Below are 16,064 nucleotides of genomic sequence, written 5' to 3'. Positions count from 1 at the left end.
AGGCGGCCCTACGCCTGCCAGATTGCGTGCCCGCTCCCGTTCCTGCCAAATAGTGAGTGCCCGGCTGCAGGCCGCGTACGTCACCGCCTCTCTATGGTTTCTCGCGAAGGAAGGGAGCTACGCTAGGGCGGCTCTGTCTACGACCCAACCATAGAGGGCGGCCGGAAGCGGTTACCTAGCAACGCTCTCTTCCCCTCCCGCCCTCGGGAAGCTTCTGGGCGGGCGCGGTGCATTGTGGGAGCGGGAGCAGCCTGTGCCGGGGAGCCGTGGCGAGCGGGGCCGCCAAGATGATGGTGAGTGGTGCCCGCCTCATCCGCCGCCATCCTCGCCGGCGCCGCGCCCCTCTGCCCGGGAGCGGCCTCCTGGGCCTCCGCCGCCGCCGGGGGCCGTTGCTGGCGGGGGCTGTAGCGGGGCCGGCGCCGGTTCAGCCCCGGTAGGGGCGGCCGGGGGCGGCGCCGTCGCCTGGGCCCACCGCCGCTGCCCCAGGCGTCTGCGAGGGGCCAAGCCGGGCCCGCGGGCGGCCCGAGGTTCCCGCCGGGCTCCCGTGGGACTACAGCTCCCATCAGGCCTTGCGCGGCGAGCGCCGCGGCTGAAAGGGAGCGGACGCGCGGGGCGTGCCGGGAGCTGTAGTCTGTCGGCGCGTGGGGAGGGGTGGTCTCCTGGCCCTGGGGGCCCGAGCCGAGCCCGCTGGGCCGGGCCGGGGGCTGTATTCCGGATCGGGCGGTGCGTGGAGCTCCGGAGCCCCAGCGCAGGGCGTCGGCTCAGCCCCTTGTAGCGGGGTGCGGAGGGCCCCCCCGGCCGCAGTGCGTACTGAGTCCTGCCACAGCCCCGCCGGTGCTGTCCCCCTCTAGCCTGACTTTCTCTAGGATTTTCTCACCTGTTTTCCCTTTAGATCGCTGCTTTGACAGGTGTGCAAAGACACGATACTTTCTCGAGATCTTTCCAAGACTTAGATAGCTCTGAGGTGCTCACACCCATCTTCCGCTTGTCTGTCAGACCCTCAGCACCAGTCCTGTTGCTCTTTAGCGCAGCAGTCATCATATAGTTTTACTCTCTGTCTGTAGAGGGTTGTTAAAAACTGAGTGCCTAAAACACTTAGCATTCATTTAGATTTTGAACTTTGTCTTTAAGGCACGTTTGGTCTGTTCTTAGAAATCTGAAAAGGGTTGGTGCGCTCTTGGAGCCTGACAAAAAGCTATTTGTTGTGGCCTTTGAAATCTAGGCTCTGCCTGCATTTCTAAGCTGTGTCCAACACAGTTTGCTGTCAGGCAGCTGTAATCACTTCATCTGCCCTGTTTCCTTTATGAGCGGGCACATCGCAGCGCTTGCTATCCTTGGGGCAGCTTGGGCTGTGATCTGAGATCTAATGGGGAAAGGGCTCTTGTGCCTGTTCTGCTGAACTTCTTAGGAGGCTTATGTTGGCACTGGAGTAACTGGTCTGGGTTGTAGCACTCGTGCAGTTCCCTGCTGTCTCTGTAATTATTATACATACAATCTCTTTTAGTGTAGAGATCCAGTGCAGCACAGAAATTAGACATTCCCTGAGCGATATGATAGGGAAAGAAGCCCAGTTGTTTCGTGGACAGTTACACGATGGTCCCAGGGCATGTAAATGGAAGCAGCAGGGTAAATTCCAATTACGTTATAGCAGCAAGTGGAGCAGTGGGTGACAGCAAGCAGTTTGATTGTGTCCATAGTGCTTTCTAGGCAAAGGTGAACCTTCAGCCTTTCACCGAGAAATGCTCTAATAAATTTCTTTTTTGAAGCTGCAGGAGTTCAGTCAAGGTAAAACTTAAACATGGGATGCTTGAGAACGTGGAAATAAACTTTCAGAGTATTCAAACAAGAAATTACTTTGTGCAACAGTGGCAGCCTGTGGCTTTCTCTCTCGGGTCTTTTTGTAGTCACTGTCTTACTTTGAAGCTCTAGTTAGGTCAATAAGCTCAGTAAAGCAAGATGCTTAGGGACTGGGATTTTTTTGGGTTGTTTTGTTTTGTTTTTTGCCACAGGGCCTTTAAGGAGACTGTAGTTTTTGGTCTTGGAAGTGAGAGATCTGTTATGTAGCTGGTTTCTTGCGTAAGGAAAAAAAATGCCTTTTTGCATAAGGGTAACTTGCTGGACTGTGTGCGGGGTTAGTGCTGGGCTGTCTGTAGACCGTTGAGATTGGGGTTACAGCTGTGCTGTGGTTTGTCTCTCCAGCCAACACCGGTTATCCTGCTGAAGGAGGGCACGGACACCTCGCAGGGGATTCCCCAGCTTGTCAGTAACATCAACGCCTGCCAGGTTATCGCAGAGGCTGTGCGCACTACCCTTGGACCCAGGGGCATGGACAAGCTCATTGTGGATGACAGAGGTAAGCGCTGGGTGGTGGGCTTTCACGGCTGTGTTGAAACATGACTCAGAAATAATATTTAAGTGTAAAGCCCACTGCCAGCAAGTGCTTTTTACAGCTAGAGGCTAAAGCATGCAGAATGCAGACAAACCGACTTGGACCTCCAACTGTTAATGGGAATTCTGTAATGCAGTTTGATTCATATCTTCATACTAATTATACCAGCATTTCCATATACACGGACTTCAATTTCCTCGCCCCATGCTAGTCTCAACTCTCATAACACAGGGGTTCAGCTTCTGTGTCAATATTCGGTTTAAAACCTAGACTCCAGCCACAGCTGATGAAGAAAAAGAATTGACAGACCTACTTGAAGAACTACCTGTCAGTTACCTGCTAGACTGGGTAAAGGTAGCTAAGTTCTTTCTTGTTTATGTTAGATAGATTTAGGGTTAGCATGTTAGAAAGTGTGTGCCAGAAAGGAGAAACGATGTTTTTTTGAACCTGGTCCTCAGGTATCCTTGACCATCTCTTTCTAGGTTTGTTTTAAGATGAGGCTGTTCCTTGCATTTTGTTACTGTTGTGTTAGAATTGTCCTTGTATTACAGGTCTATCTGTGAAAGCAATTATTTATTTTAAAAAGGATCACTGAATTTTTAGCTTACCTTAATAACTAATCCTGTTGATTTCTAGCATTTTTCTGTCAAGTGTCAGACTAGAATATCTGTTTTCTTTTTTCCCCAATCTGTATGGGGAGGCTATTGAGAAATAAGAGGGGGTGAATGTAAAGCCCTTGTTAACTGGTATGAGTAGTTCTGCACTTAGACAGATTTCACTTAATCTGCTCCAAAAGTGGAGTAAAAAGATGCTGTTAATATGCAGTGAAAGTTCCTTCTTAGAGACCTTCTGTGAAACAGCTGTTCTGGGCTCCCCCTCTCCACGGAGATGGCCCTTTACTTTCCTCTTCAGCTGGTTAGTAGTTTTGTATCTTTCTGGATGTAGGAATGTGTTTAAAATATCGCAGCGATCAGATTCCAAATCACATAGGGAAAAACACTAGTTTGGCTGAAGAAAATAAGACTTCTAAATGGCAGTTCGGGATGAGAGCCGATGGCTGTTGAAGCATGACAAAACTCAGTAGGGTTGCTGGATCAGGACGCAATCAGGGAAGTGTTCTAGCCTAATAAAAGCTTGGGGCTGTACTTGACCTGGAAGGCAAAACAGTGAAGTACAGCTAGGCTGACTGGTCTGAAATTACTGTTGTGTTATTTTAAATCTCACTGAAGCTTGGAAAGCTTCCTTGCCTGCTGGGGTTGCCCTTTTCCAGTGGGTTAGGGTTTTATTCAGAGCAGCTGAGCTTGACTTTCTTTCCTAAATCAATCACAGGCAAAGCCACTATATCTAATGATGGTGCCACTATCCTGAAGTTGCTTGATGTTGTCCATCCGGCTGCGAAGACATTAGTGGACATTGCCAAATCTCAAGACGCAGAGGTAGGAGGGTAACTTGCCTGCTCTCGGAGGTGTAGGATGCATAGCAGCCTCGCTCCCATCAATGGTGGTGTGCACTTCATGCTAATGGTGGGGGGAGACCCTGTGGAGTGCCTGCATTTAGCCTGGTTTTGTTTTGTTAAGTGCTTTCACTTCTTTATTAACTTTCAGATCTTTTAAGCTGTTTCAGCTAGATTTGATAAGGGGGTTGGGAAGTTTCAAAGCTGTAAAGTTCACATTCCATGAATGTAGGTGACAGAGAAAAGGGACATATGTTTCTTAATCACTAAAGAATGCAGCTGCAAATCTGTGAGCATAGAAAGTCATGACATTTGATTTCCTATGGAAGCCCTTGTGTGTTTTTGAAGCTGTTATCCCAGCACCTTTCCAGTGTACTGGTGATGAAGGGTATTTCGTATCCGTGCAGGTTGGAGATGGTACCACGTCCGTAACTTTGCTTGCTGCTGAGTTTCTGAAACAAGTGAAGCCCTACGTGGAGGAAGGCCTTCATCCTCAAATCATCATCCGTGCCTTCCGCACAGCAACGCAGCTGGTAAGGAAACACTGCTCGTAGAGGAGAGAGGGCTCTGCTGGCCCTGCAGAGTTGAGGGGCTATTGGGCTCAATGAGAATGTCTGAGGAGAGCAGTTCTCTACCAGCAGAGGAGAATATAATGTTGCTTCCAGGAAAATTGTTTCTGAAGTAGGGTGGGAGGGAAGGGGTGGCAGTAACAATCTTAGGATGTTTTCCTGCAAACCTCACCTGGCTGCTTTGGTGTCAGCGAGCTGTTATTACCACTGTACCTCCTGAGCACTATTGCTTTCTCTGTTTCTTCTTTGGAGGGGAAAAAAAAAGTGGAAAAATTCATTTCCCATTCTACTGATCTCTGTTACTCCTTGGTAAACCTTATGTCTCCTGAAGCGCATCAGTCCCACTAAGCTGGAACCGCTTCTGGAGGTTAACTCCCTTAATAGCCTTTTTTGTTTTATTTTTTAACACTTGATTATAATGCCTGACTGCATGTGAGAGACCCGTGTGAGAAGGCTCTTAAATATGCAGAGGCAACACTTCAGAATCCCATCTGAGATTGTTAAAATACCTATTTTTAAGGTATGAAAGAGAAGAATCCTCTTAACGTAGTGCTATGTGAATGAGAAGACGTTAGAGCAGTTGGAGTCTATGGGATTTTGGCTTTAATGGGGGCGGTAGTTGCATGTAAATGTGCTTGAACTGTACCAGCTGCTTCTGGTTATCTTGTATGTTTGTAGGTCTGTTCCCCCAAATCTCTGCAGAAAGCAGCAGAGCAGTTCTGAGCCTTTTTCTGAATCTTGTGTGTTTGTTGAAGTTTTGTGCAATTACTGTGCTGGAAGCAGTGGAATAGCTTAAATGCTTGAGGCTGTGAATGAAAGATAATGTAAAATGCAAAATGAAAAGTTGGAGATCTGATCAATTTAAAAACATGAGTCACTAATCCAGCTGCTGGCTTGTGTTTTGACAGGCTGTGAGCAAGATCAAAGACATCGCTGTTACAGTGAAGAAGGAGGATAAAGAGTAAGTTCCTATCTGGGTCCATGGCTGGATGGCCTGGTTGTGGGTAGATGGGCTTCATTTCTTCGGTGAGAAGGTGTTTCTAACCTCTGATGTGGCTCTGGCTGAGGACTCGAGGTCGGGAGAGCAGCTGTGGCCCCATACCGGGGTTTTTCTTTGACTTTTGGAATTTCTTGCTCCTCCTGGGAAGATGCTCTGCTCTTACTTTGGCTGCCACTGCAGTGAAATATGTAGGCCAGTGTTTGCCAATGCACATGGAGGAAACGAGGTACCGAAATAAGTGGCCTGATTTCTTTTTTTCCAGTGGTGGTGGAAACTTGCAGCTTCTGCTGAAATCAGTGGCGGTGTTAAGTGCTCAGCACTCCTCTGAAAATCAGAGCAGGAAGTCAGATCACTTTGTAGTTGTTCAGCTGAGTACATGGAGTTAGATAGCTAATAACAATAATGAACTCGTCTATTGGAATGAGATGGGAATACTGGAGTTTTTCTCCCTGCATTTTAAGCTCTTAATCTTCTTTGTGTGACCCTACCAATATCTCCAGTAAAACTTCAGGTTGAACCACATGGCAGTCCCAAATAAGCCAAGCCAAAATGATTTATCTTTTGTACTGTCTTGCAAAGCAAAATACAGTAGTTCTCATGGTAACAGTAACCAGGGCAGTGACTCTGGTGGTAGAGTGTGGGAGTGGGATCCAGGTCTCCCAGCTGTCCTGCTTCTTGTTCTCCTTGCATTGTCCTGACATAGGTTACCGAAGTTAACATTTTAGAGAATGTCACCTTTAGAAGGATCCAAAACTGCCTTTGAGTGAAGATGTGGATGCTGAGCCTTGCTGTGTTGTTCAGGCCTGTGATGTCTAAAAATCAACTGGCCTGGTCAGTGCTAGTCTGGTGTTCAGTCTCTAAAATGGGAAAGTGCTCTGACAGTCTGGGTTTTGACTTCTCTGTGCCTTGCTTTTCCCGCTAGTAGAATGGAACTCATCTTTGTCCCCATCAGAGAGTGGGTTAATCGTACTGTACACAGTGTTTTATGAACCAGCAAAAAGAATTGGCCTGTGAGCAAGACATTGTTTTTTTCCTCTGCCTCTTTGCAGTGAGCAGAGAAGCCTGCTGGAGAAGTGTGCGGCCACAGCCCTGAGCTCCAAGCTGATATCCCAGAGCAAGGAGTTCTTTTCCAAGATGGTTGTAGATGCTGTCATGATGTTAGACGACTTGTTACAACTCAAGATGATTGGGATAAAGAAGGTGCAAGGAGGTGCTCTGGAAGTAAGTTTCATCGGAGCCTGTCTTGAAGGGGTGGGAGAAAACCAGTGCTGCTCCTTTGGTGGGTTGACTTTAGCAGAAATGCAGCCCAATTTGATAATGTTTGTTAGAAAATTGCCAACGCAAAAGAAAGCTGTTGAGAAGAGGAAAAAGTGTGTAGAGCTGGATTTCCTTTTTCTGTAGGTGGAGGAATCTTTTTTTTTTTGAGCCACATACACTATATCTCTTTGCCCTTTGGAGTGGATGTTGTTACTGATGTGCAAACAGTGAAATAATTTTGGTGTTAGCTGGTGGGAGATCTTTGTTACTTCTGGAAGCAAAACCACATGGTCTTACATGTGAGCACTGGGCTGGGAAAATTGCAAAGAACATGTTATGAAGGGGTTAAGGTGGTGGGCAGGATAGATGGGCTAAGTGGTTTATTGCCGTAGTGCTGGCGTACCTGTCATATGGAGGACCGCATGCAGGTGTTTGGTAGGAAGTTGCTCTTGGGCTGCGGTAGAACTGGTGTGTCCCTTCTCTCTTACCTATACCCTGTGTAGGTTTGGCTGATGGCTGGGCACATTTCTGCTAAAAAAGCAAGGCTGCCATAGTATCTCACAGAATTATTATTCTGTGGCTGTTGCTATCTGTAAACACTTCAGACAAGCATTTTCATTGAGAAGAGACGTTGTAATTATGCCATTATCTTGCCCAGACAACTGATTTAGTGGATTAGGAATATTTCAGCATCTGTTTTTTTGTGGAGTCTGGGCCTGTTGATATTTTGAGGCTTGCAGGAATTGGTCCCTTGGGGAGGGAGGTGACTCCCATCCCAGATGAAAGCTGCCCTCCTTGTGGTTTTGCCCTTCTATTCAGCCTTCAGCAGTTATAGAGAGCTTGTCTATAAGGACTCCTTGGAGAGTGTTATCAGGATGGAGTAAGTGATTTAGCACGCTGTTTTTTAGGGCTGGCTTATGACAGAACCAGGGTCATCTCACTCTGTCAGCTAGAGTAGAGAAAGTCTGTGCTCTTCCTAGCTGAGGAAGGTAAAATTACAGGTACTCCTGGCTTAGCTGCCCTGGCAGAGCTGAGCCTGTAGTGGAGGAGAGACTCATGGGGTAGGAAATTTGGATGCAGTTTCTCTCCTAGCTGCAGAGACAAGAAGTTCACGTTAGAGGGCAGTGTTGAGCACGGCAGATCTGCTGCAAAAGACTTCCAGGGATGGTGATTGAGTCTAAACCAAACCGGGGCGCAAAAAAAAAAAAAAAAAAAAAATCTGGGCTGTGAATGAATAGAAGTATCCATCTTCAAAGGTAGAAATGGGAAAGACATCAGAGAGAGAACAGATCGTTTCGTCCCTTGATCTTTAAATTGTGTATAGCATCTTTCACTGCAGTGTCTTGAGGGGTAGAGAGGAAACAATAGAGGCTGGTTTTGTGAACAGAGGAAAGAAAATATTTGCTGCTTATTTTCTTCAAAAGTGGGTTAATCAAAAGAGACAGCTGTTGGTGAGTAAATAGCGCAGTGCTTTGTAAATGAGGACTCTGAACCAGGGAGTCTCCTGTGGGAGTTATTAATGCTGTTGAAGAAACCTGGGGTGGCTGAGCTTAATGCAAATTCCTGTTTTCAAGGATTCTCAGCTGGTGGCTGGAGTCGCCTTTAAGAAGACGTTCTCTTATGCTGGGTTTGAAATGCAACCCAAGAAGTACCAGTCTCCCAAGATCGCCCTGCTGAATGTGGAGCTGGAGCTCAAAGCCGAGAAGGACAACGCTGAAGTCAGAGTAAACACGGTGGAGGTGAGAGCCGGAGCTAAGTGGCAGCTCGTCTGATGTGCTGCTTGTTGACAGCCTCTAAGACCTGCAGCGGAAGGAAATGTGTCCTGCTGTTTGGAGGGCAGCAGGATTCCTATCAGTAACTCCTTTTGCTTTGGATCTCTCTTATGGTAGAGAGCTGGTTACATACTTCTGGGGTATTACCTGCCCTTGGCTGGAATCTTCCTTGCCCTGTCAGTCTTCAGTGGTGTCCTGATGCTGTGCCCATCCCACTTTCCTGTGCCCACAAGATGTGATGACTGCTTGAGAGCCGGGGGAATAAATGTCATCAGGGAGTCGGCATCTGCTGATTGCCCATTTGCACATCCTTCCCTGCTGGGTTATACTGCCTAGGCTGAGGGAGGGGCGTAACAGACTTTGAATTACAGTGCAGGTGCAGCAGGTTTAGGGCACAGTTCTGCCTGTCATCATGCCAGGATAAATTGTGAGCAATGGTGACTTCTTTATGCCCAGTGAGTGGTCTCCCAAGGAAATCATACTAAGCAGTGCTTTAAATGCTGAGCAAATGTTAGTCCTGTGCTTATTTAAGCAAACAAGGTAGCCGTTCAGATACTAGCTCTCCTTTCATCTTGTTAAAATGCCTTTCGTGGCATTGTGGTCACTCTCTACTGCCCTCCTCCTGTGTTTGGCTCCTGCAGCAGCTGTGGTGCCTCAGGATCCCAAGGTGCTTTGCTTTGGCGTCTTGGTCTTGCTCTGATCTCAGTAATTTTTTCCGTGAAGTTCTCCACTCTGCCTCAGTGAACGTGATGGTCTCTTCTTCTGTTGTAGTTAATTGTGTAGCGTTGCTGCATGCTACTGAAAGCTTTCCCAAGCAGCTGTGGCTGTGTTTCACTGACAGCTAGAATACAGCTTGTGTGCACGGCTTACTGGCTTCAGCACACTGGAAAAGCATGCAATTGCCTGGTATCTTTGTTTTTCCTTTGTGATAGATGCTGTTAGTTCCTCCACTGCAGCATCCGCGCATGTTTTCTGTGAACTCCTCTCAGATATCGGTGTAATCATTTCTTCATTCTGTTTTCTCTCTTCTGAGCTGTCACTGCCTTTCTGTCAGTTCATCTAGCTCCTTTATCTACTCAGTGTTGCTGCTGGAAGCATTTTAACAGACTTGATCCTTTGTTATAAAATGGAGTGACCTAAAATTGATTATGACTATTGGAAGCAGTTGTCTGCCAGGGCTGTATGGTGCAGCGTCACCGCTGCCTTTGTTTTAGAAGAGCTCTCCCTTTGCAGGCGCTGCGGCGTGGCATTTGCAATCCTTTGTAACCTGAGTCCATTGTACGTTTCTCTCGGCCCTGCTAGGATTACCAGGCCATTGTGGATGCCGAGTGGAACATCTTGTATGACAAACTGGACAGAATCCACAAGTCGGGAGCCAAAGTTGTCCTGTCCAAGCTTCCTATTGGTGATGTGGCTACTCAGTACTTTGCAGATAGAGACATGTTTTGCGCTGGCCGTGTCCCGGAAGAAGATCTCAAGAGAACTATGATGGTGAGCTGCTTTCTTTTTTGAATAAAGATTTTTAGATTCAATTTTAGATTTAATGGTACCAGGCTGGTCAGATCATTCCCAAAACAGGACAAAAATCAGTGACCGAACACACAGTTCCGCATGTAAAACTTCATAAAATACAAAAATGTAAAATCATATGCGTGGTTTTTTTGGAAGGTTTCTTTTTGTTTGGCAATGCAGTTATTAAGTTGCCATATACTGACAGAGCCATTCCTTGATGGAATGAGGAATCAAAGTCTAGTTGCATCTGTGCTACTTTTATGGCTCTCTAGTGCTGTAATATATTAGGGGGCTGTACATTCTGTTGGCTTATTTCCCCTAGTTCTTGCCTGTTCTGTTTCGAGTAATATTTTTTCGTAAGCCTTCTTCGTGGAGCTACTGGACTCTATAGAGCTATGAGTCAGCACTTAAAAGAGGCATACTCTTACTTTGCTCTCGAGGATTATTTCTGATGTTGCTAGCCTGCCTAGCTGCCTGAGATGGGAGGAAAGTACAAGTGTTTTTCTTTTTTTCCTCTTCTTTTTTTTCCTCCCCCTCACCTGAATCTGGCCTGCAGTGTGGTTTTGCATCAGCTGAAAGGCTGGGCCATCTCTGCAGAATGGGGGCCTGCTGGGCAGATCTGTCTTGTTTGTCAGCGTTGTTAATGCTCCGTTTATCTTCTTTCTGTGCAGGCCTGTGGCGGTTCCATTCAGACTAGTGTCAATGCCCTGTCGGATGATGTGCTGGGCCGATGTGAGGTGTTTGAGGAGACTCAGATTGGAGGAGATAGGTAAATATACTGTAGCTGTGAACCTTCAGTCCTGTGTAAGCAGTCTAATGTTAATTTGAAAGGTCACCTGCTAGAAAGTTTGAGCATTTCAAGGTGATGGCTTGCACAAGACTGCAGCATTACTGCTGTGTCCTCCATGTCTGTAAGCAGAAGCAAGCTTTTGTTCAAATCTTACTTCCCTTGTGTGCTTTAATATATTTATTCCCCAGTGACTTGTAGAACACATTTCATTCATGACTTAAAAACAACGCCTTTTGGGGTTCACTGTGGCATTCGTCTAATATCCCACAGTGAAACTTTATTATCGGTGCAAATGAAGCTGGGTGCTGTATAATGAGCTTCTTCCATGTTGCTGGAAGAGAAATCCTCTTTGGAGCCATCTCCTAGCATCTGCTGTGTTCCTGCTAAGTGAAAATGAGAGCACTGGTTTAGTGTAAAGCCTTATCAGCAGAAAGAAACTGTTTTTTCCTGGGTCAACTTGTATTTCACTTGTACATTGCCTGGCTGAGCTTCTTCTTGACTGAAGATCTGATAGTCACTGTACAGGATGAAGCAGCTGCATTCATGCAGGTGGTTTGAAAAGATTCTCTCTGTTCCCATACTGTTCCTTACTGCTGCAAAGCGCGTTCAGAAGTGGCACGGCCTCTCAGTCCCCTTGACCCTTCTTCTCTTGTGCCATTGGCAGGTACAACTTCTTCACAGGCTGCCCAAAGGCAAAGACTTGCACGATAATCCTGCGAGGGGGTGCAGAGCAGTTCATGGAGGAGACGGAGCGGTCCCTGCATGATGCCATCATGATAGTCAGGAGAGCAATCAAGGTAAGGACCGCCAGAGATATTAGCCAGCTCTTGGGGTTCTTGGTTGGACATGGCACAGACGTAACTCGCTGCAGCAACCTTACTGCGCATCAGTATCTGGCTGAGGTCTCTCCTGGAGAGACCACGACTTCTTGGCCTGTAGAGTGGGGTGCACAGAAGGGCAGTGTCCAACTGATAAATTCAGGTGCTCTTCCTTGGCCAAAGCGGTGTTGTCTCAGCTGCTCTCCAGACATGCCTGGCGTTGTCGTCTTTAGTGCTGTCATAACTTATGTGCACTTGCTGGGTTGTGGGGTGTACTGTAAACACCTTCATTCTAAAGAGTAGCAGTATCTTTTGGGTGTGCCAAGTAGATCTTCAGTAGTTTTGGATAACAAGGTTGCTCTCGTACTTGTCAGCTTCTCTCACCCTTGTGTGCACCCAGGAAGCTCCTTGCCCCCTCTCTTGATGAGTTTTCCAAGGGCTAAATGTTGGTAACTATCCCCCTGCTCCGGAGGGTAGGCAGGGAGCACCGAGAGAGCTCTAACCATGTGTGACTGTGTTGTGCTTGTAGAGTTACTGATCCTGTGTAACTGCAGGCATTTTTGGGTTAGGCATAAAAATGTGTTAATGTGGCATTTTATGGTAAGAGGTGCTTTGTGGCTGAGTGCCCAGAGGGGATGGGGAAAAGAAAAGTCTTTTTTTTGGAACTGTTTTGCTTTTAGTAAGAACATCCTGATCTCTCTACTGAAGCAAATAAGGAGGAAAAAATAGCTGGTAACAGAACTTGGCTGCTAAGTGGTGTTGCAAGTATCTTCAGTTTTGGATGCTTTATGCAAGTGAGGGAAATCTATGCAGCACTTGAGAGGCTATGGACTGCCATCCCTTCCCTGATACAGTGTCCCAAACCACTGCTTTCTGTCTTGTGCACAGCCCAGAAGAGCCAAGAGGCTGCTCGAGGTTCTCTACCTGCTTCTGAAACTCCCAGCAAAGCTGGCAGGCAGCCCTGGTGAGGGCAGCAGCCCCTGCTGCAGGCTCTCCTGGGCCTCGCATGTCTGCATCGCCCAAATATGTGAAAGCTCACGGAAAAGGGCGCCTTCCTGCTCTCCCCCTTTGCCGATACCCGTGGAACAGCCGCACGGGGAGAGCTAATGGCCTGTTTTCCCTTTGTCTTTCAGAATGACTCAGTTGTTGCTGGTGGTGGTGCAATAGAGATGGAGCTTTCCAGATACCTCCGGGACTATTCCAGGACCATTCCAGGCAAACAGCAGCTGCTGATAGGTGCTTACGCTAAAGCCCTTGAGATCATTCCCCGCCAGCTATGCGATAACGCTGGCTTCGACGCCACCAACATACTGAACAAGCTCCGAGCCAAGCATGCACAGGTAGGTGCCGGCCTTTGGACAGAGGGCTGTTACGGTGAACCGATAGCCTGTAATTTTGGAGCCTTACGAACATGGTATTTAATTCAGCTGTACCTGTGTTAGGCTTGTGTTCTCTTTGATTAAATGCTGTGTTTGGTTTTCAGATCCAGTGCAGGCTTGCTGCAGGTTTCTAAAAAGGGAAATGGTTGCTTTCCCTTTGATCACAGCTGTTGGGTGACTTTTTTTAGAGCTGGGGTTTTTGGTTTGCTTTTTAAAAATGCATCATTTGTCAGGAGGGAGGCTTCTATATTAAACACTGAAGTAATTAGAGTATAGAAGTTGGCTGAGCCATGTGCCTTTCAGATGAGCTGCAAACTGAAGCTCCTGATTGCTTGTGATCATTTCAGGTGTTGTGGAGTCTGTGTGTGCACACAAAGTCCTCACTAAGGCAGTTAGAGGTTACACCCTCCTTTCCTGCTAGGGGCTCTTCTGTCAGAAGTGGCTGGTGACGCTTGCCACATTTCACCTTGCAGACGATAGTGTAAGTGGTGTCGGCCCTGAAACTTTCAAGTGAGCTGCTCTGAAATGAGCATTTTATCTTGGGTCACAAAACCATGTGGCTGTGGATAAGGCGAGGGGACAACAATGAGGTGGAAGTCAATCCTCAAGCCTTCTTCAGCTTCTTTGTAAAATGGAGCAAACACCCGATTTTGCAAGGCTTGGATGGTGATGATTGCAGACAACTAAAGTTTCTTTTTGTTCCCCTCAAATATTCTTCCTACATGCGCTAAGGTCCAGTCTTTGCTTCTCCTGGTGTGTCTACATGGCCTTATCTCTGAGTGTGCTGGGCCCCGAGGTCCTGCTCTGCCCTATAACTGGAACATCTTCCCTCCTCTCTCCTGCCAGGGAGGTATGTGGTACGGCGTGGACGTGAACAACGAGGACATCGCCGATAACTTCGAGGCCTGCGTGTGGGAGCCGGCCATCGTGCGCATCAACGCGCTGACAGCGGCCTCCGAGGCCGCCTGCCTCATCGTGTCCGTGGACGAAACCATCAAGAACCCCCGCTCCACGGTGGACGCTCCGCCCGGCGGACGGGGCAGGGGACGAGGCAGGCCCCACAACCACTGAGACCCCGGCTCCGAGTCGGTGTCGGGACAGGGGCCGGTGCTCTCCTCCAACGTACACATTGGAAAAGAATTGATCTCTAGCTTAATTAAGAGGCTGTTCACCATATGGTGGTTCGAGGGCTTACAGGCAACCGCTGGCCTTGTTTAATTAGAATCAAGTCTTGGCATCAGCAGCAGGAACCTCCTGCGAGATGCCCTGTCCCAATGTTTTCTACACAGCACTGATGCCCTGAGGCTCGTCTCCTGTCCTTCCGCTTGGAAGCTGCACTGAACGGAGCCGTCTCCAACGCCGGCAGATAGTGCGGGGAGCGTGCGTGGGGTTTGGTTGTATTTATAATTTTTTTTTTTTTTTCCTGGGAGCTTTGAACCCAGGCTCAAACACAATAAAAGGATACGGTGTTTCAGTGGCCAAGTGGCTGTTCTGTGTTCTCTGTGCAGGTGTGATCCAGTCGTGGTTTGGAGTACTTCTTAAAATGTTCTTTGCTCCTTTAAAAGCAGGCACCGCGCTGGGAAGCGGGACTGACTCCCGGCAAACCCAAGTTTCTTGTGCTTCCAGGACAGATCATCCCTGTGCTTGCTGGTATCTCTTGAAGCTGGTCACTGTTGCTCAGGGGCTTTTTTTACTTGTTTTGCTTAGCAGGCTCTTTAAATCTGGGCGGCTTTTACTGGAAGTTGAGGGGAAATGCTGTTGCAGCACAGCAGATGTGCTGGTGGGAGCTGTCTGGTATCTCTGACCCCCATCTTGGGTAACGGGGAGGGGATATGTGGGGCTGGTGGTGCCTTAATAACAGATCCTTGCACTTGGGGCTGGAGGCTTCCCTGGTGGAGAACTTCTCTTGGGGAACAGGGGGAGACCGAGGGACTCCGGGAGTGGGTAGCTGGCTCTGGAGGTAGGACTGGTGAGCCATGAGACAGCGTTAATGGAGGGGAGTGGGAAAAAGATACCTATCTGCTATCAGCCCTTTGAGATCTCATTTGATTAGGCAGGTTGATGGCCCGTTACACCACAAAATGTGTTACTGCTGCTCTGCTCATGAAGTACGGCCATGCGAAGGCCTGCGAGAGCCCTCTGCTGCAGGCGTGACAGCATCCGTCGCTTCCCCTATGTGACTCTCGTGGCCGTTCATCTCTGAAGGGCAGTTGGCAGCATGCGAATGGTTATACTGAAAAATGGGGGAAGCTACAGCTTTTGTGTAAAAGCATACTGGGATTTCTTAGTCACGGCATTTAAACACAAATGCTGCCGTGATAAAATACATCAACTCCCCTAGCCGAGGAGGGATAGAACCAGGAGCTGTGGGGGGCTTGGCTTGCGTCTCGGAGGACTGGGGTCTGCCAATGCAGAGCAGATCTGTCTCCCCCGGGCAAGGGGCAGGATTGCTTCAGAGGAAGCTGTCTGGGGTCTGCTGGGCACCTCGGCCCCGACTGCCGCTGGAGCTAGAGCTGGCGGCACGCTCGGGGCAGGAGCATCATGACTATTTCCCCTTCTTCCAGGACCAGGGGGCTCCAGGGGCTCCGAGGTCGCTCCGTGGCCAGCGTTGCAGGACGCGGGTGCTTGCGGCCCTTGGAGCTTGCCTTGGCCTTCGGAGACGATGCCGCCACGGCTGCTGACCTACATCCAGCCACCGTGTCCTTAGCGTAATTCCCAGTGACACTTAGCGAGGAGGTCGGCTCTTTCAGCTCCTGCCGCTGGCAAATTGCATATCTCTTAGCCCGTTCTGGGTTTTAACCCCTTTTTTTCCCCCGCCAGCCTGCTTTGGGGCTTTCCTGCAGTGTCTTCCAGCTTGGAGCTGCCACGTGCTTGGCAAAGCTGGGTGCGGAGCCGGGCTGGGACTTGTGCTGGAGGGGAGGGAAACCCGAGGCGAGGGCTGAACGGGAAACATCCCTGGGGTCGGGGCTGCATCTGCAAAGCCCTGCTGGGAGCAACCGTGGAGCAGAAGCTGGGTGCATCCACCCCCTGCGCTCGGTCCCACAGCTCCAGGCTCGGATCCTGGGTAGTGACTGTCCCTGCTCGGATGAACCTGGAGCTTGGCGTGTTGCTCCGTCCCGCTGGCC

At 48.7% G+C, this 16,064-nt stretch overlaps 1 protein-coding gene across 1 annotated transcript; it reads left to right on the top strand.

Annotated features, from left to right (window-relative positions):
- The first annotated feature begins 142 nt into the window (after window positions 1-142).
- On the top strand, window positions 143-14,421 carry CCT7 (chaperonin containing TCP1 subunit 7). The gene is made up of 12 exons (XM_026121808.2): window positions 143-293; window positions 2,200-2,353; window positions 3,719-3,825; window positions 4,250-4,375; window positions 5,320-5,372; window positions 6,461-6,632; window positions 8,243-8,407; window positions 9,743-9,931; window positions 10,624-10,721; window positions 11,407-11,539; window positions 12,694-12,900; window positions 13,786-14,421. Exons 1-12 carry the CDS (start codon window positions 288-290, stop codon window positions 14,008-14,010), a joined length of 1,635 nt encoding a protein of 544 aa, XP_025977593.1. The 5' UTR covers window positions 143-287; the 3' UTR covers window positions 14,011-14,421.
- Window positions 14,422-16,064: the final 1,643 nt, after the last annotated feature.

Source organism: Dromaius novaehollandiae, chromosome 4 (assembly GCF_036370855.1).
Source record: "Dromaius novaehollandiae isolate bDroNov1 chromosome 4, bDroNov1.hap1, whole genome shotgun sequence".
Taxonomy (NCBI): domain Eukaryota; kingdom Metazoa; phylum Chordata; class Aves; order Casuariiformes; family Dromaiidae; genus Dromaius; species Dromaius novaehollandiae.
This window is presented reverse-complemented; position numbering and strand designations above follow the sequence as displayed.